Raw genomic sequence first — 27,739 nt, 5'->3', positions numbered from 1 at the left:
TGTCTAGATCATGTTGAATGTAATGTATATTTGTATGATCTTTCGTGTTAATTAAAAACATATGCACATAATATGTATGTCTTATGTATGGCCTATTGGTGTACGGGCCCTTGTATGTCTGTTATAGTTGTATATGTTCGTTCGGACTAAGTCCGTAATATTATGTTAGTATGTATATGTGTATCATGTCTGTGTATGTATGTGTATCGCTGGAAAATTTCTTCAAGCGACGCATGGGGAATACCCAACGTATAATCTGTGTATGAGTGTACGTGTGTATTATATTTCTGTGTATGCATGTGTATCGCTAGAAAAGTGATCTAGCAACAGACGGTATAGTGTGTCGTGTGTAAGTGTGTGGTAGAGGAGTAGTCCGGCGTGGGTAGTCGGTCGTACCCGGCGTGGTGGTGCGCGGGCGCATGCGCGGCGCGCTGCGGACGCCGCTTGTAGAACTCCACCTCGTCGACGGTCCACACCGCGCCCTTCACGTTCTCGACGCGCATAAAGCATTTGTGCAGTGACAGGTTGTGACGTACCGCGTTCTGTTGTTACCACTCTTGCACTCTTTATTTGTTCATTGATTGTGACCATGAGCTATTTAAGTACGCGGTATTTGTGGCCATTGCCAATAAGGTTTCGTCACGAAAATAATATTCTATCCATTGTAAAAATTTGCGTAATACTTATTGTTATTACAAACAACGGCGACAAAAATCACGTTTTGTAGGACTTTAAAGAATTAATGCCAACCGCAGATAAACCGTAAGCCATTTAATACAAAGGCATGTTAGAAAAAATCGTTTAATAACGTCATGGCGGTAATTGCCGTATAAATTGGTGACGGCAAATTTTGTCTGCTGTCGGCTTTAATCTGTTGAAATATCTCAAGATAAAATTTGGCAAATTTAACGTACTTTTTTTAAATAGCGATTAAATAGAGCAATTATATTTTTTCAGAATATGAAAATACATTGTGTGGTTTAAAATTTAGTAATGAATTCTTGAGATGTCTCTCCATTTTGTTTTTAATTTTATAGCTCATGGTTACGTTTCCAACACATGAAATTTCAAGTACATGTTATACAATATTTAAGGGTACAATATACTACTGGTGTAAAGGCTATAATATGAATAAGTCTAAGAAAATCCACTGCCCTCAAATCGACTTCTAATTCAAACATTGAACAAGCAAAAAATAATAAGATTATGTAGAGCCAATTGAAAGCTGATTTTATTTGATTTTGAATACAGTGGATTTTGTACCTAAATACATAAACATATAGACTTATATTCTAAATTTACCTTCCATTTTTCTATCGGATAAAAATAGAAGTCACTTGGTTAGTAAATGCTGTAGTTTGAAAATAAAATCATAGTCCCTTATTTTTTTTTCTGTCTACTAATACTTTTGATCCTTATAATTGAATAATAAAAATTCTACAAAAAATTGTAGATTTCATTTAAAAACAATTGTATATGATATTTTGTTGATTAAAATTAGAACTTTAAGTTACTTGCGATGTATACAAACAATTTTAGTATCATGGAAACTATTATTTTTTGTTTTATTAACTGATAATAGTAAATCTAAGAAAAGCCTTTATTCATAACATATCTAGTAATTTATATATTTTTTTATCTTTTTAATAAATATCAAGTTATTGAAAACAATTGTAGCCTCACCAATATTTTTTGTTATATTTTTAAACGTAGCATATTTTTTTTTCTTTTATATTACATTTAAAAAAAGAGATAGAGTCAAGATATTGTTCTTTTAAGGACCCTTTTTCTTTTCTTTACGAGCATGGTAAAGTGCCCCATTGCACCTGATGGTAGGTAGGGTGGGGTCCAATAGAATGTCCACTGACGAGATATAGTAATTGAATCTAGAGCATACCTTCCATGTGGCGGCGTTGCGTCTGAAGTAGCAGAACGTCGACTGGAACCAGTTGTAGATCTCGTTCAGCGTCAGCTGCTTGTCTGGAGATTCTATAATCGCCTGGAAATTTAAACTTTTCCGTTGTTTAAAGATGTAAGGAAAATTTGCCCCATCGCTGGTGATGGATAGAAAAATAAGAATGAACTTGCTCTGTTTCTGAATTAAATCATTTTTGTTCATACATTACAGTTAATACCTTTTTGATTCTATCTAATGATTCAAAAATTATAATGAAAACTACGAAATATAGTCTATATTTTTCCTTAACAAATTTCGATGTCACCAAAACTAATAGCAAGTCTGTAATTGATATAATAGCGGCCTGGATCGAATCGCCTAAGTAAAGACAACATTAAAACGCACCAAAATATTACCACTTTATTTGGGTTTTCCCTTCATTGGCGTGAATTACGAGAGTAACAGATAATGCTAACTCACCTGACGAATGAGTGAAGCGTAAGTAAACGGAGGCCGGACATCCGCAGACTTGTAGAACTCGCGGTTGCGTTGGATCTCTGAAAGGTAAAGTTATATTAACTTAATATTTATCCAGGGAAATGGCTCTGATTGTAGGGGGAAGAGGGTGCAGGAATGACTAGACCAGACATTTGAACGTTAAGAACATAGGACTGCTGGAGCAAGACTTGAAATAGGTATGTGAATATATTTATATAATAAAACAGGTTACTGTTCTTAAAGGCATTACACAAAAATTTGTATATGAACACATTTCTATAATAAAAAATAAATCAGTTTTTAAAATTGCCATTGGGTCCTAAAACTTGGATATAAGAAGATCATTATAGAGTACATTTTTGTTTACATTTCATTTTTACTTTGCTTGAGTATTGTTCCAATTTTAGAATTACATTTTTATTTTTTCAGTACTCTGTGTCCAAGATCACTTCAATAGAAGTATAATATCTTTCTGAATAAGGTATAATCTTCTTTAACAATTCCATTTCTTTTAAATACTTTATATATAGGACGAAATGTAAGAAGTCATACACTTCTACGATAGGGTTATATTAGTTTACCTTGTTGCACATCTAATCCAGCTCTTTCGAGCATGTACGGAAGACCTTGGGGGAAATATTTGGTTATTATTATTTAATAGTTTCAATGTGACATTCGTAGGTAATTTCATTTCAATTTCATAATTTTAGATTGTAATTTGATGATAATACTGTCCCACTGTCGGGCACGGGCCTCTTCTACTACTGAGAGGGATTAGGCCTTAGTCTACCACGCTAGCCTAGTGCGGATTGGTAGACTTCACACCCTCAAAAGTTTTATTAGGAATTTCTCAGGTATGTAGGTCTCCTCAAGATGTTTTCTTTTATCTTAAAGCAAGCAATAATTCACAAAGAATATACACATAACTTTAGAAAACTCAGAGGTGTATGCCCTCGGGATTTAAACCGGCGAACTTTCTTCTAGGCAGTCTGTGCCACTCACAACTAGGCCATCGCTGCTTTTTGATGATATTTGTTTTTTATAATTAGAATAATATGTGAATTTACTTTGATTTTCAAATTGTATGTATCTTCCCGATCCAAATTATTCACCTCTACTTCTACAGAGTAAAAAATTCTAAGTAGTGACGTACCTCCAGCGATAGCGACGCCTGATTTATCCGAAACCCGACGTCTCACCGGGCCGGGGGACGCAGCCTCACTCGCGCCACCTGCAGGCAGATGTAGTAAGTGTTAGACATATCTGATAGTTGTATGAGTATCACTCGTGATGCGTGATTGAAGGTCATGTACTGAGGTAGCTTGTATAATTATGGTTGTTTGATGATTTCGCGCTGTGTAATGATACTTGTGACGATGGTCTGTAGATGTCGTGTGGTTTGTGTTGATTTTACTCTATACCGTTAAAGTAATAATAAACTGTATGATCGTGCGCATTGGGTCTGATGATATAAAATATATTCTAGATTGTTTCATCCTTTTCTTAGGTTTATTAAATAGAAAGGTTTTTATTCAGACACATGTTATCAGTATAGGGTGCCGTAGGGGGACGAGGGTGCAATATTGATACAAGTTGACGGTCAGTGAGTATGTGGTGTGGTGGTGTGGTGGTGGTAAGCAGCAGCCTGACCGTGCGTGTGCTTGGGCGGCAGGTGCTGGTGGTCGCGCGCGGCGTGCAGGTGGCGCATCATGGCGGCGAGCCGGTCGCGCTCGCGCCGCAGCTGCAGCTCCAGCTGCGCCACCACCTGCATCTGCACGCGCGCCTGCGCCGCCGACCGGTCGTCCAGCGTGTGCGCGGCCTCCAGGTGCCTGCCGATACACGACAACATATACATCCTTAGATATCAATGACATCAGGTATAGTACTGGAATAAGAAAGATCTTCTTTCTAGGTGCTGTTTGATGGTCGCAGAAGATTTTATATCACGAGTCATAGAAATTCAGTCAAATCCTTTCTGCAACATATTATCTAAAACGTTTTGCTAATCAGATTGATGTGGAATAAGGGCAGAAGTAAGTTAATGACATACTTGAGGAATGCTTGATAATCTTCAGCGAGAGCATCACAGCCGGGCCACTTGCACACTCCTCGCCCGAACAGAGGATGCTCCTCCATCTCACTGCCCCACAGCATGAGCCCTGAGGGAACCAACAACATCTCCATAACAAATTAATTTCAACTTAATATGGTAAGTATAGCAGTAGTGAAGGGTGGTTTTTACAAAAGGTAACCCGAGGCAAAATAAATTGCATTGGTTAACATATCGCGGCAAATTTAAGAGAAAACAAAACTAGAATAAACGTAAATAAACCTAAAAGGGAAGCTGGTAGGAATCGGGTTGTTCCGTCGCTTTGAAACTGAAGTATAGGTTCCGAATTTCTCTATCTGAAGATCGCTGAATAGCGAACACACACTGTAATCTAACTAGAAACTATCCCTCATACGTACCATTGCTTCTGTAAGCCAGGATCGACAATACGCTGTTTATAACACAAACCAGTGAAGCTCACTTACCGCCAGGCCATTGCTGGCCTACTACTCCATACTATTAAATATCCAGAATACTTATAAAGATTCATGGTGCTTAAGAATCTATCATGCTTCTAGAGATGCAGTATTCTAACCTGGCGGGGCATTAGGCGGAACGGAGAGCGGCCCGTGCATCAAGTACTGCCGCTGGACCGCCTGCAGCTGTTGCACCAACTGCTGCTGCTGCGCGCCCAGCTGTTGCTGCAGGGACCCTGGGAAGATGAATAACAGTGATGGTTGATCACCTGTTTTGACACTGTAATCGTTCTTTAGGAGATCAGCTGGCATATTTAGTAGGTTAGACTGACATTATTTTGATACTGGTCTATAGATTTCCTCGGTGTCGTAGTTGTATAGCGTGCGTGATAAGACCATCGGTCTGAATTTCTGGGTCGGGCAATGATATTGCGAAATCCTGATTTTACTACTTAGAATTTGCGATATGCTGACCTCCTATCTCATCGTGGCACGAAGATTCTTCTGCCTACCTCTTCGAAGATAAAGACGTGATTGACTTATTCTCATAGACGTAATGACGCTTATTCACGTGATATTTAACATAAATTGCATCTCATTGGTGTTACGATCCTTACCAGGAGAGGTGTCAGGCGGCGGTAGATGCGGCTGTGAGAGCAAGTTCAGGTTGATCTGGTCCTGCAGCCTCGACTGCTCCAGTTGCCTCTTTGCCGCTTCTGTTGACATATGCTGGAACAAACATTGGATTTAAGATAGTAAACTTGATAAACAACACACTGCAAAACCGGTGGTTTTGGGAGCATGAAATTTTGCTCATCATGACTAAGCGCTAAGAATTTTTGTTAATTTTTGTCAATCCTATGAAATATACGGCTAGTAATCAAATAAATATATGCGATAAATTATTGCGGTACTCTATTACTGCTAACTGTTTCAATAGAGCGCCTCGATCAGGAAAGTACCATGGTCTTATATTTTGTATCCGCTAGGACAGCAGCCGCCGTACATAAAGTGATAAAACCCGCCATAGTGACCCACGTAATTGTGTTATAAGCCGCCATAGTGACCCACGTAATTGTGTCGCGTTCCGGGATCAGGTAATATATGTCTGGATCAAACGGGCCGGCATATTTGTGTCGACTGGCGAGGGATAGCATCTCTCGTCAATCGACACTATTTAGACACCATTCCGCTTACCATCAGGTGCACTGGGAACATTTTGCCTTGCCCGTATTAAAAAACACTGAATAATTGTCTGTAAGAATTATATAATCCAATTATCTAGAGCAACCAACCTGCTTCTGCATATGATGCTGGTGGAACAGCCTCTGCTTCATGAGGGCTTGGAGCTGCGTGTGCTGGTCCAGGAGTTGCATGGCGAGTAAGTCGGGCCCCACCAGCGGCAGAGGAGACCTCGCGCCGGCGCCGCCGCTGCCCGTGGGAGAGACGGGCGCCGGGCTGGAATGGGCTGACCCACCGGTCGGGGATGTTGGGGCTGATGCCTGACAGAAGGTATTTCCATTAGATATTTTTTTATAAACGCAAATCTAGTTGGTTCTGGTATATTAATATCTATTTGAAGAGTTTTGTCGTATTTTATAACAATGTCGCTCTATAATATATAACAATGTCGCTCTATAATAATAAAGGTTTCATGCTAGGTATACAAGACCAAGTTATTGACACAAGAAATTACCAACGTTACATTATCCGTCGTCCAAACTATAATGATAAATGCAGACAATGCCACACAGCTTCAGAAACAATCCAACATATTACCGGCGCATGTAAGTCAATAGCTCAAAGTGATTACAAACATAGACACGATCAAATAGCTGCAATAGTACATCAATGTTTAGCCTACAAATATAAATTAGTTAAAGAAAAAGTACCCTATTATAAATACAAACCACAGATTGTTCTTGAAAATACATATTACAAATTATACTGGGATAGGACTATAGTAACAGATAAGACCATACATTATAACAGGCCGGATATAACAGTATTAGACAAACAAAACAAATCAGTTTACCTTATAGATATTGCCGTTTGTAACACACATAACCTCTCTTCTACCCACACCGAAAAAATTGCGAAATACGTAGATCTGGCTATAGAAATTAAAACACAATGGCGTGTAAATACCACCAAGACAGTACCAATAGTTATATCTACAACCGGTGTAATACCGAAAACACTCCACACTAGCTTACAGACATTAGGGATCCCACCAATGACTTTTATACTTTTACAAAAGCTGCAATACTGAACACCTGCAGAATTGTTCGTAAATTTCTTAACAACTAAGTAAGGGAATTTCTCAACAACAATATTATCCATGCACTTGGCTTCGGCCCGTGCTATGTTTACCTTCTATTGCAGGAGAGAAACGTTTTTCGTTTATACAATAATAATAATAATAATAAAACCTTTATTTGGCACAACAGTAAACGACAACATAATATTATTCACATGCTAAAATTGTTTGTGCTTAAACAGAATTTTTAAACTTTAATTAACAGGGGGCCCCAAACTAGGCGATGCCTGTATCTTGGAGACCAGAACAGTTTTACATCTTAGTTTAGTCTTTATATTAGTTTCTATTACAGTACTTTTTAATTATATTTATCAATATAAATAAATATATTATTAAGTTTAGTAACAAATCTATAAATTATATTCTAACTTATGTACTAAATAATATTATTATGTGCTCAACTTTGTATTGACAGTAATATATAATATAATTTTATATGTATGTTTATATAAATAAAATACTACAAATATGTATATATATATATTTATGAACATTATTTTAATACCTGTTTTATATATTAAATTTTAACAACGTTTTTAAATATCTTAACTGGCATTAATTACTAGTATTTAGTAATATATTTTCAGTGTCTATGTAATCTAAAGTTTGCAACCACTTTGACACCTTTGATTTGGTTTCTGGAACCGAGCCTTTCAAGTCGCAGTGTTTTAGTACCGAGTTGTATGTGTGTGCTCTGAGGTATTCTCCAAATCTACGTCCAAAAACGGTTCTCGTTCTCGGAAGTGGTAATCTGAATATTCTTTTTTTAAGTAGTGCATGGTAATCGTAATATAACGAAAGCCGTTTTTGGGTGTAAATACACATTCGCAGAATAAATAGTTGACGTACAGTTAGGACTTCAGCTTCCTGATATAGACTTCTTGTAGGGTATTTGTATGGTTTTCTTAACATGATTTTGAGTACAGATCTTTGGGCCCTTTCAGCGGTTATTAGAGTGGATTTTGGAACGCTACCCCATACAGAGATACAGTAAGTGATAATGGATTGACAAATGTGCCATGTAAATAGTTTTTAATATATTGTAATTAGCGGAGTTATTAAGTTTTTTTAATATTGCTGATCTATACTTCTGCTTTTATTGGTTTTACTCACTTCTTATGTTTTGAAAATATTTTTTTAATGACACCCTAGCCTGTGCTAACACAGGAGCCGACAACAAACTAGATTGCCTATTAACACCTAAAGTATGAGTTGGTTCTGCTACCGTTAGCTGTTGTGTCGTTTACCGTCAAGCGTGCTTGCTCGTTCCGTCATTAATTTGCATAAAATAAAATATTTTTCATATCAAAATATGCAAGTTCATCTGGGAGTCGAAGCCGGAACTTCCCAGCCACGCCCTAAAATATACACTCACTCAGCTCAAAGAATCGATAAATTGTACTACATCCTATGATGTTTTTTTTGTACGTTAAATGGTTAATTGTGTTAATATTGAATATTAATGCTATGGTAATAATAGTTAACGACCTTTAAGTATTTGTTAACTGAAACAGTATAATCCTTATCAGTAACTTGATTTCATGAATAATTTACAGATAAGACGATTTATTGGCGGAGTTATTATTAGAGTTCCGTATCTTTTGAGAAACAGAACCATGTTGTTATGACGTTTACCACAGAAAAACGGTACGCTAACAGTATTTTTAGAAGATTCGAAATTTAGCACATTTAAGCAAAAAAAATAATCATTATATTTCTACATAATATCTTATTTTTATTTGGGTTGTTTAATTTTTTATAATGTTATTATTTATTCAATTTCGTAATAAAAATTCCATTAAAATTGTTGATTCCATGCATCTCCTTTAAAGTACACATATTTTTTATTTGCGAACATACTATTAGGTGACCAATAATTATGGTAGTTTAAGATTTTGTAAACTAAATTTATCGTTGGTTAAAATTTTCAAAAACACATAAAATAATTTTTTTTATACGACAAGCCAAATCCGACGAGCCGAATAAACATGTCTCCCATACGTACTAGTATATTATATACCTAAGAATATAATATCTGTATTTATCCTTACATATTATAAAACATAAACCCTCGCCGCCTCTGCCTGAACGCGATAAACTCGAAAACTACCGAACTCGATAAAATTTAAAACTCGGGGATGGATATAGCCTACTTTTATCCCGGAAAAAATATTTCACGCGGGAAAAACCGCAAGCAAAAGCTATTATAATGTAATGTGAAGGTAGATATAAATATAATGTAATGTGAAGGTATCCAATACTCAAATAATAAGTATAAGACTAAATCGAATAATCAAAATTATTCTAGTATGTACTAGGTAGTATTAATATTAATAGTATTGTACGGAACCCACAGTGACAATCTTACTCAGATGTCCTTTTAAAGAATACTTATCTATTTGTCCTTTTCACTGATCATATTGTGATAGGACGATGTATTTCAAATGAATGATTGTATAATCCATAATGAGATGAATCTATGTATAATTTAGAGATAAGCCCGGTGATTTGGAAAAAAAACCATTTTTTGTATAGGCTTGTTACACGTGTAAACTATTTTTTTCTTAGGAGTGTGTTGCGTCATGGTTATACCAAGTTAGGAGACCGTTTGAGGACAAAAATGAATATAACGTTTTTGACTGATGGTATCTTATGTGAGAGTCCGCCTGGATAGGTACCACCGCAATATCTATTTCTGCCACCAAACAGCAGTGTGTATTCACTGTTTAGTTCCCGTTTGAAGGACATTGTAGTCAGTGTTACTACTGAACATAATAAGACTTAACATCTCATGTCTCATATCACGTTTGTAATTCAAGGTGTTGGATTGTGTTTCTACTGTTTATGAACAGTCGTATCGCTTACCATCAGACGAACGGCAAGCTCGTCTCATCATTTAAAACACTAAAATAAATAAAACTGTGGGATTTGGACGATATAAGACTGGGGCTTTATCTATATTCCATAAAAAAAAGTCTTCTAAATTCAGTAGTTCTAATTTGAAGCCAGATTTCGTTTTCATCAGAAGAGGAGCGTGCCCGTCATTGATTTGTAGAAAGAAATTCATCTTACAAAACAACCATTATTGAGGGTAGGTACTGTGAAAACCAAATAGATTGCGTCACTTGCTTCTACCAACTACGAACTCGCGTCTAACTCCATTATCATTCGAAGACTACATTGAACACCCGAGCTTGAATAACCAAAATTCACGATGAACGAAGTGTGTTTAACTGATCTTGGATAATTGGACCATGGTGGATAGGAGTAATTATACTTACCCTGGCGAGTGCGAGCGGCTCATGGTCGCGGGGGGGCGAGGCGCGGCGCGGGGGCGAGCTGCGCCGGCGTCGCCGCGCCGCCTCGCCGCCCCACCTGCCGGACTCCTCCCTGGAAACCACAACATAGTCACATCCAGGCAGTACAAAAGAGCCCAAGGAAGATTTAGGCTGAAAACCTTGGGTGTTTTTGTCCGTTTCTACTCAGGCAAGCTAGTTGTGAGGTGGGACTGCATTAACACCACCTTCGATGTTGAAGCAATAAGCCTAGGTGGGGGCTTGGATTGCGGCAACGGGACCGATTCGGTGCAGGTTCAGCTAATATGTATTCACCCGATAACGACCACCGTACATAAGGTGACAAAACCTTCAATATTTGCCCACGTAACTGTGGCATTCCAGTATCAGGGGATTTAACCAGGAAGATTATCGTAATTCTAGCGGCCATCGAAGTTCCTATGCTACATATTTGATTCACGTGTGTAGGCTACATACGTCATAAAGCAAGAGGAATCATGTCCAACGAAATAAACCACCACCGTGCCATGATTAACATTAGAACATATGCCGTACTTCTTTAGGTCTGCAGGGGAATCATTATTCTTATTAGTAGTGGGGTGACTTAACGTCCAGTCTATCTAGAATGTTGCATAACAAACACGACACGAAAGCGTGTGTCGTTTGATTGTGATGTTTGTGATTGGTCGAGAGGATAACGCTTGGATCACGTGTTTGTTTCTCGACCAATCACAATATAACACGGATTCTCGTGTCAAGTTTTTTATTTATTTATTTAAACTCTTTATTGTACATGAAATCGTACAGAAAAGTAAATATACAACAGAGATAAAGTAAGAACTACTTCCTGGAAATACAAATAGCGGGCTTAACTTCATCGGCGTTTTTTTCTAGACAACTTTTAGATGGATTTAAAATAACTAGGAATGAAAACTTTTTTTTACATTCTAAAGAGGCAGCTGTTTTTTGATGGCTTTTATAATTTGGTTTTAAGTTAAAAAAAAATATTTATATGACACATTTTCATTGATTTTTGAGAAAATATAATAGAAAACAACTCACCGGTCCAGACAGCGGTCCAGCTCGAATGAGTTGAGAAGCGGCGGCTTCGCGGCGCCACCTGGGTTTGAGTTCAGTGCCGACTCCGGACCCTGGCAACAATAACACACATCATAATACGGCCTAAATTGATAAAAGACTTAAAAGTATAACAATGATTTTCATCGATTATGAAAAATAATTATTTCAGGTTCGATTCCTATGTCCATAAATCACATATTGAGATACAACTTTACTTCACTTGCTTGTCAGATAAAAAAGCTGCATATCAAAAGAAACAATTACTGCTCTATACATTACCTGGGCAGAATAAGGGTCATACTTCAAATGTGTTTTTGTACAGAGCAGCGATTAGCTAACTGTTTTTTTTTTACTTTGAATGACGAGACAAGTTTGCTGTGCACTTGATGGTAAGCGATACGACCGCCCATAAACAGTAGAATTCCATCCAACACCTTAAATTACGAAGTATTGTTCGGTATTCCTGCGCTCGCCATCCTGAGACTTGAGACGTTACGTCTTATTATGTCCAGTAATTAAATTGGCTACAATGTCCTTCAAACCGGAACATAACAGTGACTACACACTGCTGCTTGCGAATTCTCACATATGAGAGACCTACCACCAGTGTTTTAAAAGTATTTCAAATAGTTATTGTATTTCAAAGTGTCTGTCTTCGCACTAAGCTAGGGTGGTAGACTAGGGTCTAAACTCAGTAATACAGGCTCAACAGTGGAACATGAAGGTTTTATATTACTGTAAATGAAGACTGCCTTGGTGGCCTAGTTGTACTGCATGCGCGGTTCGACAGCGCTCTGAGGTTCTGTGTTCGAATTCCGGGGTGGGACAAAGTGATATTTGAGTTTTTCTGCTCAGTATCAGCCCGGAGTCTGGAATTTGTGCCCGGTATGGCGATAGGCTCGCACCTTATTACATCATGGGACGGAACACACTTGGCGAAAAGTGAGTGCCCTGGTTGCGCCTATGCATACCCCTTCGGGGATAAATGCGTGATATGTGTGTGTAAATGAAGCTGCAACGGCTAATAAAACAGACACCCTATATTATGACGGCGTGGCCAGCTGTCAGTATGAGGTCACCACACAGAGAGTATTGTTTTACAAACAACCAACTATATTGTACACATGCCACCTTCTGTATTGTAAACTTGAGATTGTTAGTCGCTTTCGAATAGTAGCATACGTGAAAGATAAAGGGTTCGGTCCTTAGGTCGGTAATGATTTGGGTTTTCACTTTAATATCAACACGGAGTTTGCAATTAAATGGCAATAGTCACCTTCTGTTACATGGATCCAGACATAGAGACAAGTACATGGGCTACATCTCTAAACCCTTAAAAACCCTTAGGATCCTTGGTAATAAACATTTCATATTGTCGATTTAACAATGTTTTAGTCCTACTTTCTCTTTCCTCAGCAAGAAAATAATACCGATTGTATAATAATACAAACATACAATACTTATTTATTTAATCCACACTTATAGATGCAAAAGCAACTCTGCCTATTCACTTTTACGGTTGCATCACTGAACCGATTTCGATTTGGAGATAGGTGTGTGACTCTAGGAAGGACAAAGGCTACTTTTTGTCCCGGGAATATATAGCAGGATGCGTACTGCAGAAAAACTGTTTCACTGTGGCGGAGACGTAAACAGGAGCTAGGCTTATTACTAAATGTATATGTTAAGTCTCATTACGTCTAATTATTACAGTCAGTATCACAAGGAGAATAAAAAATACTGCCTAAATAATTTATCATAGCATTAAAATGATGTCATTTTTTCCAAACGATTATAATTAAGTGCCTGTACAAATGGGACATAATCAAAGTGTAACAAAAAATTTTATCTGAATACATAATTGCAATTAAAATTGCAATTGAATATTTAACAAGGACGTTGAGAGGTAATTGGCATAAACATTTTATCAACTTGATCTAATTAGGAAAATCAAAAAAAAATTAAACGTATCTAGTTTTTTCTGTACTAAAATACACCCACGTTATTCTAGTTAAACGCCATTTTGGAATAGTTTCGAGTTGATAGAAAACAACTGAAAGGTATGCGTGTTTATAATATATTCATATATTAACTTTACGACCTGAACGAACCTTAAATATGTTACATCTCAACGTCAGAAAACCTAGAGCTGGACCCATAGCTTGTCATGACAATCTATCAAGAAAAATTGACGATTCGGATGAAACAAAAGCAATGGCGCAGAGAAATGTTGATTACGCAAAACGTGAAGTAACAATAAACAACAATAATGCGACATACGAACTGCTGACAATCTTATCTATATACGTGACATCAAGATATACATCTTGCGCGTCGAAACTTCTTATGTAACATTAATGATAAATACGTTATTAGCGGAAATTGGCATATTATGCAATATTGAGGATATAATCCTGACAGATTATCATTAACCTTTGGAAAACACTACTGAATGTGGGCGTCCATTAGACATTTTTTCGACCTGTTAGAAGCCTGTAGCGAGCTCCAGTTATCCTTTGGAGGCGCAATAACCTACTTTTTTAATTACAATCCTTTCTTTTAAGCCAGCCTTCTTGATATTTTGGATGTTTATGGACAGCACAAATAGAGATAGAAAAACCTTCATAATACTGTAATAATAATATCAGCCTTGTATTATGTACCTATCGTCCCACTGTTGGCTACGGGCCTCTTCTACTACTAAAACGGATTAAGCCTTAGTATGGTAACCTAGTGCTGATTGGTAGACTTCCCACACTCTCAAAATTTCTAAAAAGAACTTCTCAGGTATACACAAATAATTTTTAGGAGTCAGAGATATGCGCCCTTGGGATTTGAACTTGCTCACATTCGTCTCGGCAGTCCGTACCACACCCAACTAGGCTGTCGCCGTTCATAAACTTACTTATTTATAAAAGAATATTAATAATAGCGACCCGCCCCGGCTTCGTACCCATTATCACGCCAAATGATCCGATGACTGGTCCGATCGCTACTAAAATTAATACAATCACTTGCTATGCTTATCTATCTAAAAAAACATGAAAATGCTCCAGCCGCCGGCAGTCCATAGGTAATCTATATACATAAAGGATCGGGAATCAGGAATCAGTAAACTCTTTTATTTATTATATTCCCGCAGTACACCTTACACATTCGCGTTTTTCGAGACCCCGCCATCTTGCGCTCATTCAATTTAACCCGCCAATTAACCAAGGAAGCAGAAACATTCAGCCAACATCCACATTTCTATATAAGATGTAATAGAAATAGGACGACTATCTGCACCCTTAATACCCACCCAAGTTATAAATTAAAAATAAAACCAAGACACGTTGCAAATATCAATAAGTTTAAGTTTGTTTAATCGTACGTGAGTCAGCGTCAAATGTTTAGTTATCGAGTTACAATGTTTTGTTTTTTAGGAAAAACAACGCGCACGCAGCGCGGCTGAAAACAATAATATGTTATTACTTGAGCGACGTTGATAAACCGTGTCCAACCGTGATTGCAATGCTTACAACACCGCTGGAATGTCCAGCTTATACTTTGAATACGTTAAGATCTATAGTTATATCATGTATAGTTCATATATATATATGTTCGATTAAAAAATATTACGACTTATATTGGAAGTTTTTTTAGAAATGATCTTTATTAAAACAAAGATACTGAGGTCTTTTAATTCAATAGTAAGCATAGGTGCAACTAGAACACCCATTTTTCGTTACACTCGTGATATTTCGCTCCAATATAAGAAACCAGCCTATGGGCCACTTCGTACATAAATTCCCTTCCGAAATGATTACAAAATATTTCAGAAATAAATAACGTAAATAAGATCAAACTAAATCGTATATTTCTCATACTTGAAGGGCTTGCAATACGAGTACAGCAAAGTGACCCTACAGCACCTGTGTAAGAAAAGGGTCCAGACAAGCTTCTGGTGAGGGATGATTACCTCCCGCCAGTCGTTACAATTATGCCGCCCTGTTTAATTTCTTGTCATCGCCAATCGTTTGCTGACATATGCAATATAAAAAAACAGTTTGTCCGTCTAAATGACTTTTATATCAAACTGCAGCAGTAACATCAAACGCGTTCGTTATTGACAATGCCATGTAAAAAAGAAGTTAGCAGTAACGAGTTAGAGTTCCAATTGAATCAAACCGGCGCGGCGCTACGTTCGCACAATCAAACCTTCATAGACAAGCGAGTCGAAAAAGATTCAACGTTCGGTGTTAATCAAACAAAACACATATCACGCATTTAGTTGCTGAGGTCCTGGGTTCGAATCCCGGGTCGGACCAAAAATAATTGTGACTGGGTTTTTCCATCTTAAAAATTACTCAGTCACGGCTCGGAGTCAGAACGTTGGCGGTGTGATTCTCCCGTGCCTCGGAAACCACGTAAAGCCGTTGGTCCTGCGCCTGATCTTTCTCCGGTCATGTCGGATTACCGTATCACCGGACTATGAGAGCGAAGGAACAGAGAGTGCACCTGTGTATTGCGCACACACCTGTATAACATCTTCAGCGTACCTGGCTGATCTCCGTTAAGACTGTGGCCCGTATAAAAAAAAGTTACATGCGGTCTAGATTTTTAGATATTTTTTCTGGAAAATGTATTTTACGGGGGCAGAAGCGTATCTCATAAAATATTATCTGGTTTTTGTGGGGTATTGCGGCCAAAAGAAAGAATATCGTCGATAATTGTTTATAATTTACTGAAACAAAAGTTTCAATTCATTACCTCTTTTTTATACAATTGGGTCAATGAATTAATGTCGTGCGAGATACCTATCTAAACTCCACTCCGCTTACCATCAGGTGCAGGCACTTTTGCTATGCTCGGATAAAAATGCTATTGCCACCCAGCCTTACGGACGATGCGGTAATATTGTTGTCTTATGACCCAGCATCAAACCTGAGGGATGGAAAATTGATTGACAGCTAAGCGGACTCTAAAACTACATACACTACACATACTGACCTGTCTAACAGCATACAACATCGCAGAAATTCTTCTTTGCTTCTTATTCACTGACGATAAAGTGTTTATTCGAGCACCACAACACTTGCGAACGCTAACTTTGGGTCATAATCCGCGACACATTCATACATAAAACTCTTTGTTTACGATTCATGATATATATTCCATGGTCAATGCTAAAATATGTGAGTGATTAAGCATTTTGATGAATATTTTCGACAGATTACAATATTTGGACGTGAATTATTGCTTTGTTGCTTTAACTATTCATTAACACACAAACAGATAAAAATATTATATCGTTGGCTTACTGTTATAAGGTTATACGTTGTATTTTTTGCATAAATTGAATTATGTATATCACATGATAGTTTATCTTTTTTAGTAAAAAAAAATAATAATCCCGACAGACATAAACGGGGCACCATGAATTATTATTTTATATTTCTTCTTTCCTGCCAGCCCGAGCTGACTTCTTTGTTGTTTCTTCGTTTCATTTCTTTTATGTCCAATATAAAATGTAGTTATGTAAACGTCTTAATTTGCATAATAATGAAATATTCTCATGTACCTTGACTTATCATAAGTAAAACTATGTTTTCCTGCGTGAATGATAAAGCATTTTATTTATTAATTATTTTTTCAAATTTTTACTAAGATGAAATTTTTAAATATTATTTTTCTCACATAATACATTAACATCAGACCTTGAGAAGCAGCGATATATTAAGACAAGTTAATTTATGAACGTTTTATATTAAAAATCAATTTATTTTAACCGTCACGGCTATATCTGAATTTATTTGCAAATCAACTGTAATAAATATTGTTAAAAGATAACATAATTTAATTCGTGTATAATTATATGTAGTCTAATATAGTTTAAGGTTACTGACAAAAAATTGAAAGTCGGCCACTGACACGCATTTATATCAGAACTGACCATCTTAATATTAACTATGAATGAATAAAAAAATTTAATATTCATAAAAAAAGTATATCGATTCTTGAAATAGGTTTTTTCAGATTCAAAATTAATATCGGCATTAACCTCCTTTGTTTACCTTAAAATATGTTTTTAACCCCTAATACATGCAGGTTACAAACACTAATTAAAAAAAATATATTTTTCGGATTTTCTCGCGGTTTTTTTATATTGTAATTTTTTTCTCGACGTTTCGAAAACTGCAGCCTTCATGGTCTCGGGAGGGTCTGTATATGAGGGAACACTAATTATTGAACATACCGATATATACATATAGCAGTTAAGCCGTCGCTAAATCTTGGACTAAGGCTACAAAATATCATCTTTATAATAAACTCCACCGTAATAATAATCAGATCTGAATTTTTTCCAAAGACAAAACTTATTCGAACCTTTTCAGAAGAATTTCCAAACTGACAACTTGCTGTGTTTACTAAAACGGGTTTTTTTCTTCATCATCATCATCATCAGCACGTTCCAGTCTACTGCTGGACGTAGGCGTATTTTTTCTTTTTAACTATAAAATATTTTTGGTATATTTGCAGAATTCAGTTACAAAAATAATTATAAATATACTATAATTCATGAACATTTAAAATTAGTGAAGAAAAAGTCGTTTTAGCAAAAAGTGCAAAATGTCGGTTACAGTGTTTTTTCTGTAAAGTCTTGATTTATTTAGAATTAATATATTATAAAATTATTTTGAAAATATCTATCATTTCCTTTAACCTATCTTAATTACATTTTAATTCAGTTTGTTATAAATACTGCATAGCATTTTGGAAAAATATTAGAAATGAACATCTAGGGTTTAAATCGCAAGTTGGGCACTTTTATATATATTTTTATAAGGAGGCATTTATAGAGTCGATTATAAAAATTAACAAATATTTATTAATGTTTAAAAAATCATTTAATCGTTATTTGATTGGATTAAAGACGACAAGCGTTACCTACATAATAAATACGTTTGGAACGATCATTGTTTATTTGCAACTGAACGACGAGAGGAATTTGCCGCTCGCCTGGTGGTAACCGATACAACCGCCCATAGACTGTAACACTTAGTTTTTATGCTTGTATATTTTATAATTTGCTATAGTTTTGACTTTTCTGTTTTGCGTCTTAATTTAATTAAATAAATAAATAAAACACCACACACAACTTTGAACTATAAAATACTGCCTGATACTATACTGCGCTTGGTATCTTGAGACATAAGATGTTAAGCTTCATAATGTCTAGTAATTACGTTACAATATTCTTCAAACTGTAACACCACAGCGCATACACATAGCTGCTTGGTGGTAGAAATAGATATTGCGGTGGTATCCCGGCGGCCCCTCGCATACGCGATCAACCACCAGAATTTCTAGGACTGCTGCAATTTATCGCTCATAGACTTCTAGACTACATCTCATTAATATAAGCATAATTTTATTGAATTGTTTTTATTTCGAGAAAATATTTTCAATCGCGCAGAGATATTAAAATTTTAGTTTACTACCAATGTTTTATATATAAAATGAAATGCAATCAAAGAAGTCAGAAGTCACCTCTGTAGATAAATTCTCAAAACTTGATATTAAATACGAAAATATTTTAATTTTCATAAAGATCAAAATTTAAGGAAAAACACAAAAAATACATATTTACGTATAAGTTAGTGACGTTTCACATTGACGTTAGTTAATATGCAATTAAAATAAAATCGTAAAGAATGCAATATTAAGAATCAATTCGCTTTGTAACAGACGAGTTTCAGTACAGAGTATCGATTGGAAGGGAATGAATAGAACAATGAACTCAACTCTATGGGCCAGTGGGGAACGTTCGCTCATTTTTTCACAGACTAAAAATGAAAAAGTTGTTTTAGTATAAGGTCAGGTAATGTATTATATGGAAAGCTAGAAGGAATTGTTATTTTTACACTTGAAAAAAAAGGTTAGAAGCGATTTTTAAATTCAACGATTTTTTTTTACTTTTCTTGTCGTCTGTTGTAAAGCTTTAAATATAATATACTGTCAAAGTTTCAGTCAGGTTTTATTACGCTTTTGCCACGTGATTAAAATAGGTTGTATAAAATTTGCAATTTATATCATTCCTAAATATAATAAATACTAGTATCAAGCAATTTCATTACAACGTACAATAAATCTCAGTACTTCTCTCGATAAATAACAAAAAACCAACTGAAACTGTAATCTGAAGTTTTGCCACTGAAAAGCGTCGCACCGCCCCCATTTTCAGCGTCGGCGGCGACATCAAAGGAGCGGCCGGCCAATGGCAGCGCGTCGCTGAAAAGCGCCACGCCCACCCGCTGTAAAGAGACTCGCTTTGATCTACGCCGACTATATTATTTCAGTCATTATTTACACTTCGGTTAGGTTATGATGTACATATATAATATGATTTATGTATGCTATTGTGTAAACCCACACGTAAAGCAGTTTACATAGTTTTCTCACTTATTTAAAAGTAATAGGCTTTAAATTATATTTATTTGAATTTCACAAAAAGACAATACATAAGTATTGGTTGTAATTTTGATTTTGGAATTACTTAGGGAAATCTCTGATGAATATTTTAACCACATAAAATTTAATATTTCTGCAATTTTCATAAATGAAAACATTTTGAATAAAGAACTTTTAAAATCTGAATAGAATATGATCTCTATGCATAAATACAGCGCATGCATAGAGACGCGATACAATTTCTATTGATGGTTATGCAGTGTTCGAAATTTGAACATCGAATTTAACGTATTATTTGTAACCTACACGTCCATTTTATTTTACTGCACTCTTCTATATTCTGAAATTTTTATATGTCTAAGCTCACACGACTCCAAGCAGAATATGCCTAAAACGGGTACAACATTTTCTCCGCCTATTAATAGATTTATTCAGTATGCAAATACTATAATTACCATGTCAGGAGGAAATATATTTCCTGACAACTCTGACCGAATTAGCCGACTAATGTGTGAAAGCTAGTATTTTTTATTGCTTTGAATGAGTCAAGCTTGCCGTTCGCCTAATGGTTAGCGATACGACCGCCTATAAACAGTAACAACACCATCCAACACCTTAAATTACAAAGTATTGTTTGGTATTCCATTGCGGTCGCTAGCCTGAGACATGAGGTGTTAAGTATTATGTCCAGTAGTTACACTGGCTACAAATATATTAAGATATTTAACATGTAATGTCTTGGAGACGATCAGTTGATTGCGATGTGCAGCCTTGTTATATGCTGTTGCTGTTATGGACAAAGAACAGAAGCGCACGCTTTCAGTCGAGATACTTGTCCGTCTGGTAATGAGCATCAAATTTTAAAATATTGCCTTAATCAAATTTTATTACATGTTATAAACCATCCTGATATTTAAATTATTTTTTAATGAAAGGTATAAAAACTGCCGGACCACTGCCATTGGCTTACAAAAATAGAAAATGTTTCTGTTTCCGGTTTTGAACAGGCCGCCATAATTATATTGGAGGAAAATCATCAATCGATGCTTTAATGAGCCACTTCACCCAAATTGAGGTGTAGTGAATCATTTTGCTGTATTCATATAAGAAGAAAGTTAATAAATTATTAAAATCTAGCATACGTCATGAAAAAAGTGCTGAATTTGTTAATCATTACTATATCATAACTAAACGGTGCATACCGTTTAGTTTAGGACCTCTCTGTCTACACAAAGAGGTCTTCGTATATGAGAGACATCTTCCATATTTACAACATCTAAAATCTATTTCTGACGCCGAGCAGCTGTATTATGTTCCAGTGTAAGGGATTTTGTAGCCAATAATTATTATTTTATTGTCACTTTTCGTAAACTCTGAGGCATTCCTGACCTAAGAATTCCACTATGGCTATGAATTTTTGAATATTTGTAAGCAACGATAATTATCCTTAGCTATAATTGAAATCTTTACGTGTTATAAAACAAAGTCCCCCACCACGTCTGTCTGACAGCAAAAACTACTAAACGGATTTTCATGACATTTGGTATGGAGATAAAATGAGACCACGAGGACGTAGGCTATTTTTATCCCAGAAAAAAAACCGTCACGCGAGTCTATCCGCTAACAAAAGCTAATCTACTTATAAATACTATCAAATATAATTACCCTGCAAACTATCATTCTGCTGATTAGGGACAAATTTCAATGCAGATCCGTAAACCACTCAAAATAAGTCAACGAGTGAAACAATTTTTCCAACTCTAGACGTCCCCTGGCAACGAATATCAACTAAAAAAACAAGATCAAGTTTTCGCATATCTAAATAAAAAAATATCAGTCTATAATTTCAGATCGTATGATAGACCTGATTTTAGAAATATGCATAGAAATGATATTGTGACTTGACAACGCGTACCTACAAATTAATATCAATAAATCATTACATTATGTGCAATTTTTATGACAGCTAATATCGTATAGGTAAGTTTATTATATTGCTTTATTTATAATAAGAAAATATAAATAGACTTGAATACATGACGATGCAAGCTTGTATATTGCATAAGGCCATTTTTTATCTTTTTATCTAGAACTTTGTCTACAAAATGATCCTTATTTTGGTGGTGCAAAAAAATATCCAGGAATCATGTATCCTTCTACCTTTCCTTATATTATTCCTTTAGGATCATCTATATTGGAGTTGGGGCATCACAGTTTTCATATGTTGCAGAAACGGTTTGACTTAATTTTTACCACCTTTCGCTTGCATGATGTCAATGTTCTCTTAGAGGAAATCGTGAAAAAAACATACAGAATATTATCATAAAAATTGCGCCCGACACTTCTTAATCTACAGCTCACAAAACCAAGAAGGTGAATTTATATAACAAAATTAAAAATAAACACTAACGGGACCTTCCCTGTAAGTTAAAATTAAGTCTTAGCAGTACCTTACAAGTGGCCAGTAAGCAAGAGCATTTGACCATCAAACCAGTATGGTAGCTGAAATCCTACTCATTTATGTATATATCATTTATAATTTTAATCATTATTTTATATATCTACAGTTAACGGCCAAAAGGAGATAACCGCCACTTTACAAATTTTACAGGAGAGCGGTTTAAAGTTGAAAATAACCGCAAAAAATTAATAAAAATCTTTCCTTTGATTCCAAATGTTTCCTTGAAAACTGCATTGTTAAATTAATATAGATCACCATTTACTGTCGCTTACTCTCAAATGTACCTGCCTCTGACACAATTAAATATACTAGATATTTATAAATATATATATATATATATATATATATATATATTAGATATACTAGTGATTTACAATTTATTACATGAAATGTTTTCAATGTCAAACAATAATTAGTATTTTTATCTAATATTTTCTATGGTACAGCGGGTGTAGAATTTTGCTAGTAAGGCGCTAGGCAATTTTGCTGACACGAATCAATTTTCGTTATACATTTTTGCATGAAGTAAATTTTCGCTACAATGTAAGAGGGATCGCTATATAGTACTCTGTCCTAGAACAAAGAAGTGTGATCGAAGAAAACCTTAACAAGGCATACCAAGATTTTGATTTTTTGTAGTGTAAAAACAAAATTTTAGTTAGTTTTTAATATAAAGTTTTATAATATGTAATGATACGTTGCAATGTAACCAAAAGTTTTCCTTATTTTTTTAATGAAACGATTTTATGAAGATGTTAAAATTAGGTGTACCTCAAGGGTTCCTTTACCTTACTAACGCATACAGCCTTTTGTGATCCAACATTATCATAGAGCTAAAAATTTCTATCATCTGAAAACTTAATGTATTCTTATGCTTACGCGAATGTTAGTCATTTAAATTAAACTATTTTATGAATTTTATCGCGGTCCCCCCCGTGACCATGAGGCTGCAGTCTTCGAAACGTCGGGAGAAAAGTAAAATATTAAAACCGAGATAAAATCCGTAAAAAAGTTTAATTTAAATGTCTGAAAACTTAATTATTTGATATAATAGTTAATTGGTGTCAAATATTTATAATCAGACTTTTTTTTAGAACAAAGTAGGTATTAAATACGAATAAATTAAGATCACTAAATGCTATATCCATACTAAAAATGTTGTCGATTCAATCATGTATTAATTAAAAACAGCCACGAAAGTCATGAATATTTTTAAATTTCGAATAAAACCAATAAAAATAAGAGTAATTACTTTTTACGCAGTTTAATTACAAAAAAAAAAAATATATAATTACAACGTATTTTTATCGTGTACTTATAATAACAAGTAGTCGAGTGGGCGAAATTCGACCGTCGAATTTAATAATATATTTAATACATTATACATAAATTATATTTTTCATGCATTTTTTTTTATATGAACATTAATCATGTCCAAATCACACATGCGCACACTCCCGTGCGAGCAATGTGCTTAAAACGGAGTCATTCTTTTTTCTTCACGTATTAATACATAGATGTTTGAGATTCATAATGACTAAAGACGTTAAAGACAAATAATTAAATTTCTTCTCAGTTCACAGAATAACAAAAAAATCAGTATAGATGTGTGTCAAACGCTTAATAGAGTAAAAATACTTTTTATTAATTTATTGTATTTAGGATGCATTTATAAAAATATTAGCTTTCTACATTATATATTTACTTTAACTGTGCCAATTTCCATGTCAGCGTAATATTCGAAAAAAGAATTACCAAGTTTTAGCTTCATGTAATAAAGATTTTTTAAAAATCGAATCCCGAATGACAAATATATATTTTTTTACGGCCTACAAAAAAGGTTTGATTACATCCATAAGCTGTTTTTATATTTTTAATTAGTTGTTTAGAGAAACGACGGTGAACTTCCATATTGACACGTGTAAGACAAGACCTTCAGAGTGCGTTGGCTTGCGTCAAAAATTTAAACCTGATTTTTTAAGGTCCGTGTGAAAGATCCATGTAATCATAGGAAACTATTTTTATACCGTATTATACCTCTATACATAAATTATGTATAAATAAGATTATGATGTCTGATGTTGAGATTTTTTTAAGATCGTGTCTTTCTTTTTAATCGCGTATTAAACTAAACACGCGTTTAAAATTTTGTTAAACTATTTATTACCTGGCTTATTTTTGGAAGAATTTTTTTTGTGGGCTTTATTTTTAATAAGAATTTCTTAGTGAACTGAAGATATATTTTATGCCCTATATAATACATTCTCGTAACCCAAATATACTCTTAAGCTTACCTAGTAAATATTTTTCGTGGGTGAAAATTCCTAGGATAAAAAGTAGCCCGTGTTAATCCGGAACACAGTCTATCCGTATGGAAATGCCATCCAAATACTTTCAGCTGTTTCTGAGCTTACTTGTAAACATCAAAACATTTTTACAAACAAACGTATTTATATCAGTAACACGAAATTATTAAAGCTTGCGGAAGATCCGTGTCAATCTCATATAATATAACATAGAATGTAAAGAAGTTATTATTTGTATTTATAATGTAAGAATTAGTTCTTATATTCGGTCTTCTATGTATGTTTATGTATTGTACAACTAATTAGATTTTTGTTGATGTAAATTTGATGCCGCGCCTATTTTAAATCGTAAAGATTTACGACGACGTTTTATTAGCAAAGTTAAATTAACAATAAGCCTAAATATTATAATGTTTTTAATAAAACAGATTATAACCGGTTCATTGATTTTCAAATTTATTCGAATTTCAAATAACTAAAAAGGATATTGTTGATTATTTTTTGCGGCCAGTGTTTAATTACGTATTAAAAAAAATCAGCACGTTATTAAAATTAAAAACACAAACCAGAAAAATGATTTTCATTATAAAAGATGCGGAATATTTAGTAAAATAAATAGATACAGATGCTGCTATCTTCAAACAAGTATAAACACTAAAAATACAGATTTATATTAGCCTGTCTACTCCATTTGTATGAATAAACATGAAATCTAATAGAAGCATTTTAACATTAAAGAATGCATATTATTGTCGACGGCAGCTGCGAAATGCTTTTTTTCATTAAACATGTATGTAAATAAAATATCCACTTTAGAATTAATATATGGAGTGCGAATTCGGTGCGTTTGCACTCAAATATTGATTTTTATGAGTACTTGTAATTTTAGGTCACTGAAGTCCTTTTTAAATTACAATTTAAAACTTATTAATATTATATATTATAAATATTATGCGAAATTCTTAAATAATGAGTAGTTGATTTGTATACGTGATTTGACGTGATTTTTATTGTTAAATTAGGTGATTTATAGATATTTTTTTTATCAAATTCACATAAAAAGTTTTTTTAGATTTAATTAACCAATTGATTGAGAATATATTATAACCTATATTAAACAACGTCAAATATTTTTTTCAATATATATCACCGAAAAAATTTTCTAAAGCGAAATATAATGATGACCTACAAAATACTATTGCGTGAAAATGTTTTCCTATCAACGTCTCTTATCAGCTGTCAAAACTGGCGCTCTAAAGCGGTCCCCTCCCATTGGCCGACCGCTGATGAGCGACGCAGCGATTGGTCGCCGCCTGGAGCACATGAGCGACAGACCACGTGCTTATAAGTTCCACTCGCCGAGTGCGAACTTTTCACGCGCGAAATACGACGTTCGGTTTTTAAATTTTATCGTGTCTTTTTATTATGTGGCCAGTTGCAGTTTTTGTTAAGAAATCAAGTAGTATTTTTTTTAGAATGTCGAATTTGTTTTTATGTCACTGATTATAAAAACTATTAATTTCGCATAAAGTTTTCTATACAAATTTTATTTGTTTTTATAACCTTTATTTATATTTTTTAAATTGATTTTACAAATTTAGTAAACCAAATACGTCGATGAATTTAAATTTCTTTACTCCTAAGACTTACGGAAACCGTCCCGAAAATCCGCAACAAAATGCTTTAATCACTCACAAAGTCCACTTAAAACCGGAATATAAAACAATAAAACAACAAAAAAACAATAATGCACTATAAAGCGACGAAATATACCACTCATAAGCACCGCTGCGACTGCAACAGTCTATGCAAATTATTTACACGGTTGCAACAAAGTGCATCCCGCCCGTGTAACAGCGCGACGCGAGACTGAGCACTTTTTATAAACTCTAAAATAATATAAACCGATAAAATGTTTATATTTAAATATATTTGTTCGGAAAACTCGCGTCTAAACAATACACAACAGCCTGCCACGCCGCGGCATCAACAATGCTAGGGCGAAATAAGCAAGAAATATTTAACTACCGAGGAGGGGTGGGGCGGGCACTGGCCCTCAGTATTGGCGCTACGCCTGTGGTAGTTATAGTTTACGTGATACACAGCTCAAATACAAATAATATAAACATTACAACTGAGCATGCGCCGTGCCTGCAGACAGGGACGAAGCGACACCGTTCGTCTCCACGTACGCATCAATCCGACACATATTACACTCATATAAACTGTCCCATCTGAATTTATAATCGGAAAACTACGTTTCGTGTGATAGTTGTGACGGTAAATCGTTTTTTATAGATTAATTTGCATATTTTTGACAGTGGCCGCGCCAGTGCGGAAGCGTTGCACGCATGCGCCGCGCGAGCGAAAGCAAAAATGTTATTGACGATGCAAAATGTTTATTTGACGCAACACGCTCGCACGTTCTGCGTGGAACGGAATTTCAGGCTGTATGTTATTTCCTTTGCCATTTTATGCGCAATACACGTAATGTATATTGCTTTTAAAATCAATGCATCTTTTCCAGAATGGTAGGGTTTTTAAAAATCGTTTGAGGTGCACGCATAAATAACTAGAAAAGACTGTAATCAGATTTCTGAAAGTCTGTGAAGCGTCTTAGCTAAATTTATTTCAATTATTATCTGATATGGAACTTACGCGCATGCGCGCGGCCGAAGTCACACCGACGCGAACACACGCGTTATATTTTAATTAATAGGAAATAATTGGAAATTTAAAAATGTTTGACATTTGTAAATTACATTATTTTCGAAATCTAGGCCCATTTGCAATGTAGAGACAAAATTAAATTTGAGCGGAAGTAAGGCCGACTACAATATTTGACACTACAGAGATGACAAGCATTATATATTATAATCACGAATGAATATTTACTTCAAT

At 35.0% G+C, this 27,739-nt stretch overlaps 1 protein-coding gene across 4 annotated transcripts in view; it reads right to left on the bottom strand.

Annotated features, from left to right (window-relative positions):
• The window catches only part of LOC115441217 (forkhead box protein P1), a 118,534-nt gene that overhangs the window by 9,492 nt on the left and 81,303 nt on the right, over window positions 1-27,739 (bottom strand). For all 4 annotated transcript variants that reach the window (XM_030165906.2, XM_037438634.1, XM_037438639.1 and 1 more), the window contains 11 exons: window positions 11,600-11,688; window positions 10,523-10,631; window positions 6,217-6,423; window positions 5,539-5,650; window positions 5,041-5,157; window positions 4,446-4,554; window positions 4,046-4,224; window positions 3,549-3,626; window positions 2,378-2,454; window positions 1,898-1,999; window positions 397-542 (listed from right to left, as the gene is read on the bottom strand). In XM_030165906.2, the coding sequence (XP_030021766.1) occupies window positions 397-542; window positions 1,898-1,999; window positions 2,378-2,454; window positions 3,549-3,626; window positions 4,046-4,224; window positions 4,446-4,554; window positions 5,041-5,157; window positions 5,539-5,650; window positions 6,217-6,423; window positions 10,523-10,631; window positions 11,600-11,688 (1,325 nt within the window). The remainder of the gene's footprint in view (window positions 1-396; window positions 543-1,897; window positions 2,000-2,377; window positions 2,455-3,548; window positions 3,627-4,045; window positions 4,225-4,445; window positions 4,555-5,040; window positions 5,158-5,538; window positions 5,651-6,216; window positions 6,424-10,522; window positions 10,632-11,599; window positions 11,689-27,739) is intronic.

The sequence above is a fragment of the Manduca sexta genome, chromosome 3 (assembly GCF_014839805.1).
Source record: "Manduca sexta isolate Smith_Timp_Sample1 chromosome 3, JHU_Msex_v1.0, whole genome shotgun sequence".
NCBI lineage: Eukaryota > Metazoa > Arthropoda > Insecta > Lepidoptera > Sphingidae > Manduca > Manduca sexta.
Note: the sequence above shows the minus strand (reverse complement) of the source record. Positions and strands in the feature narration are given on the sequence as shown.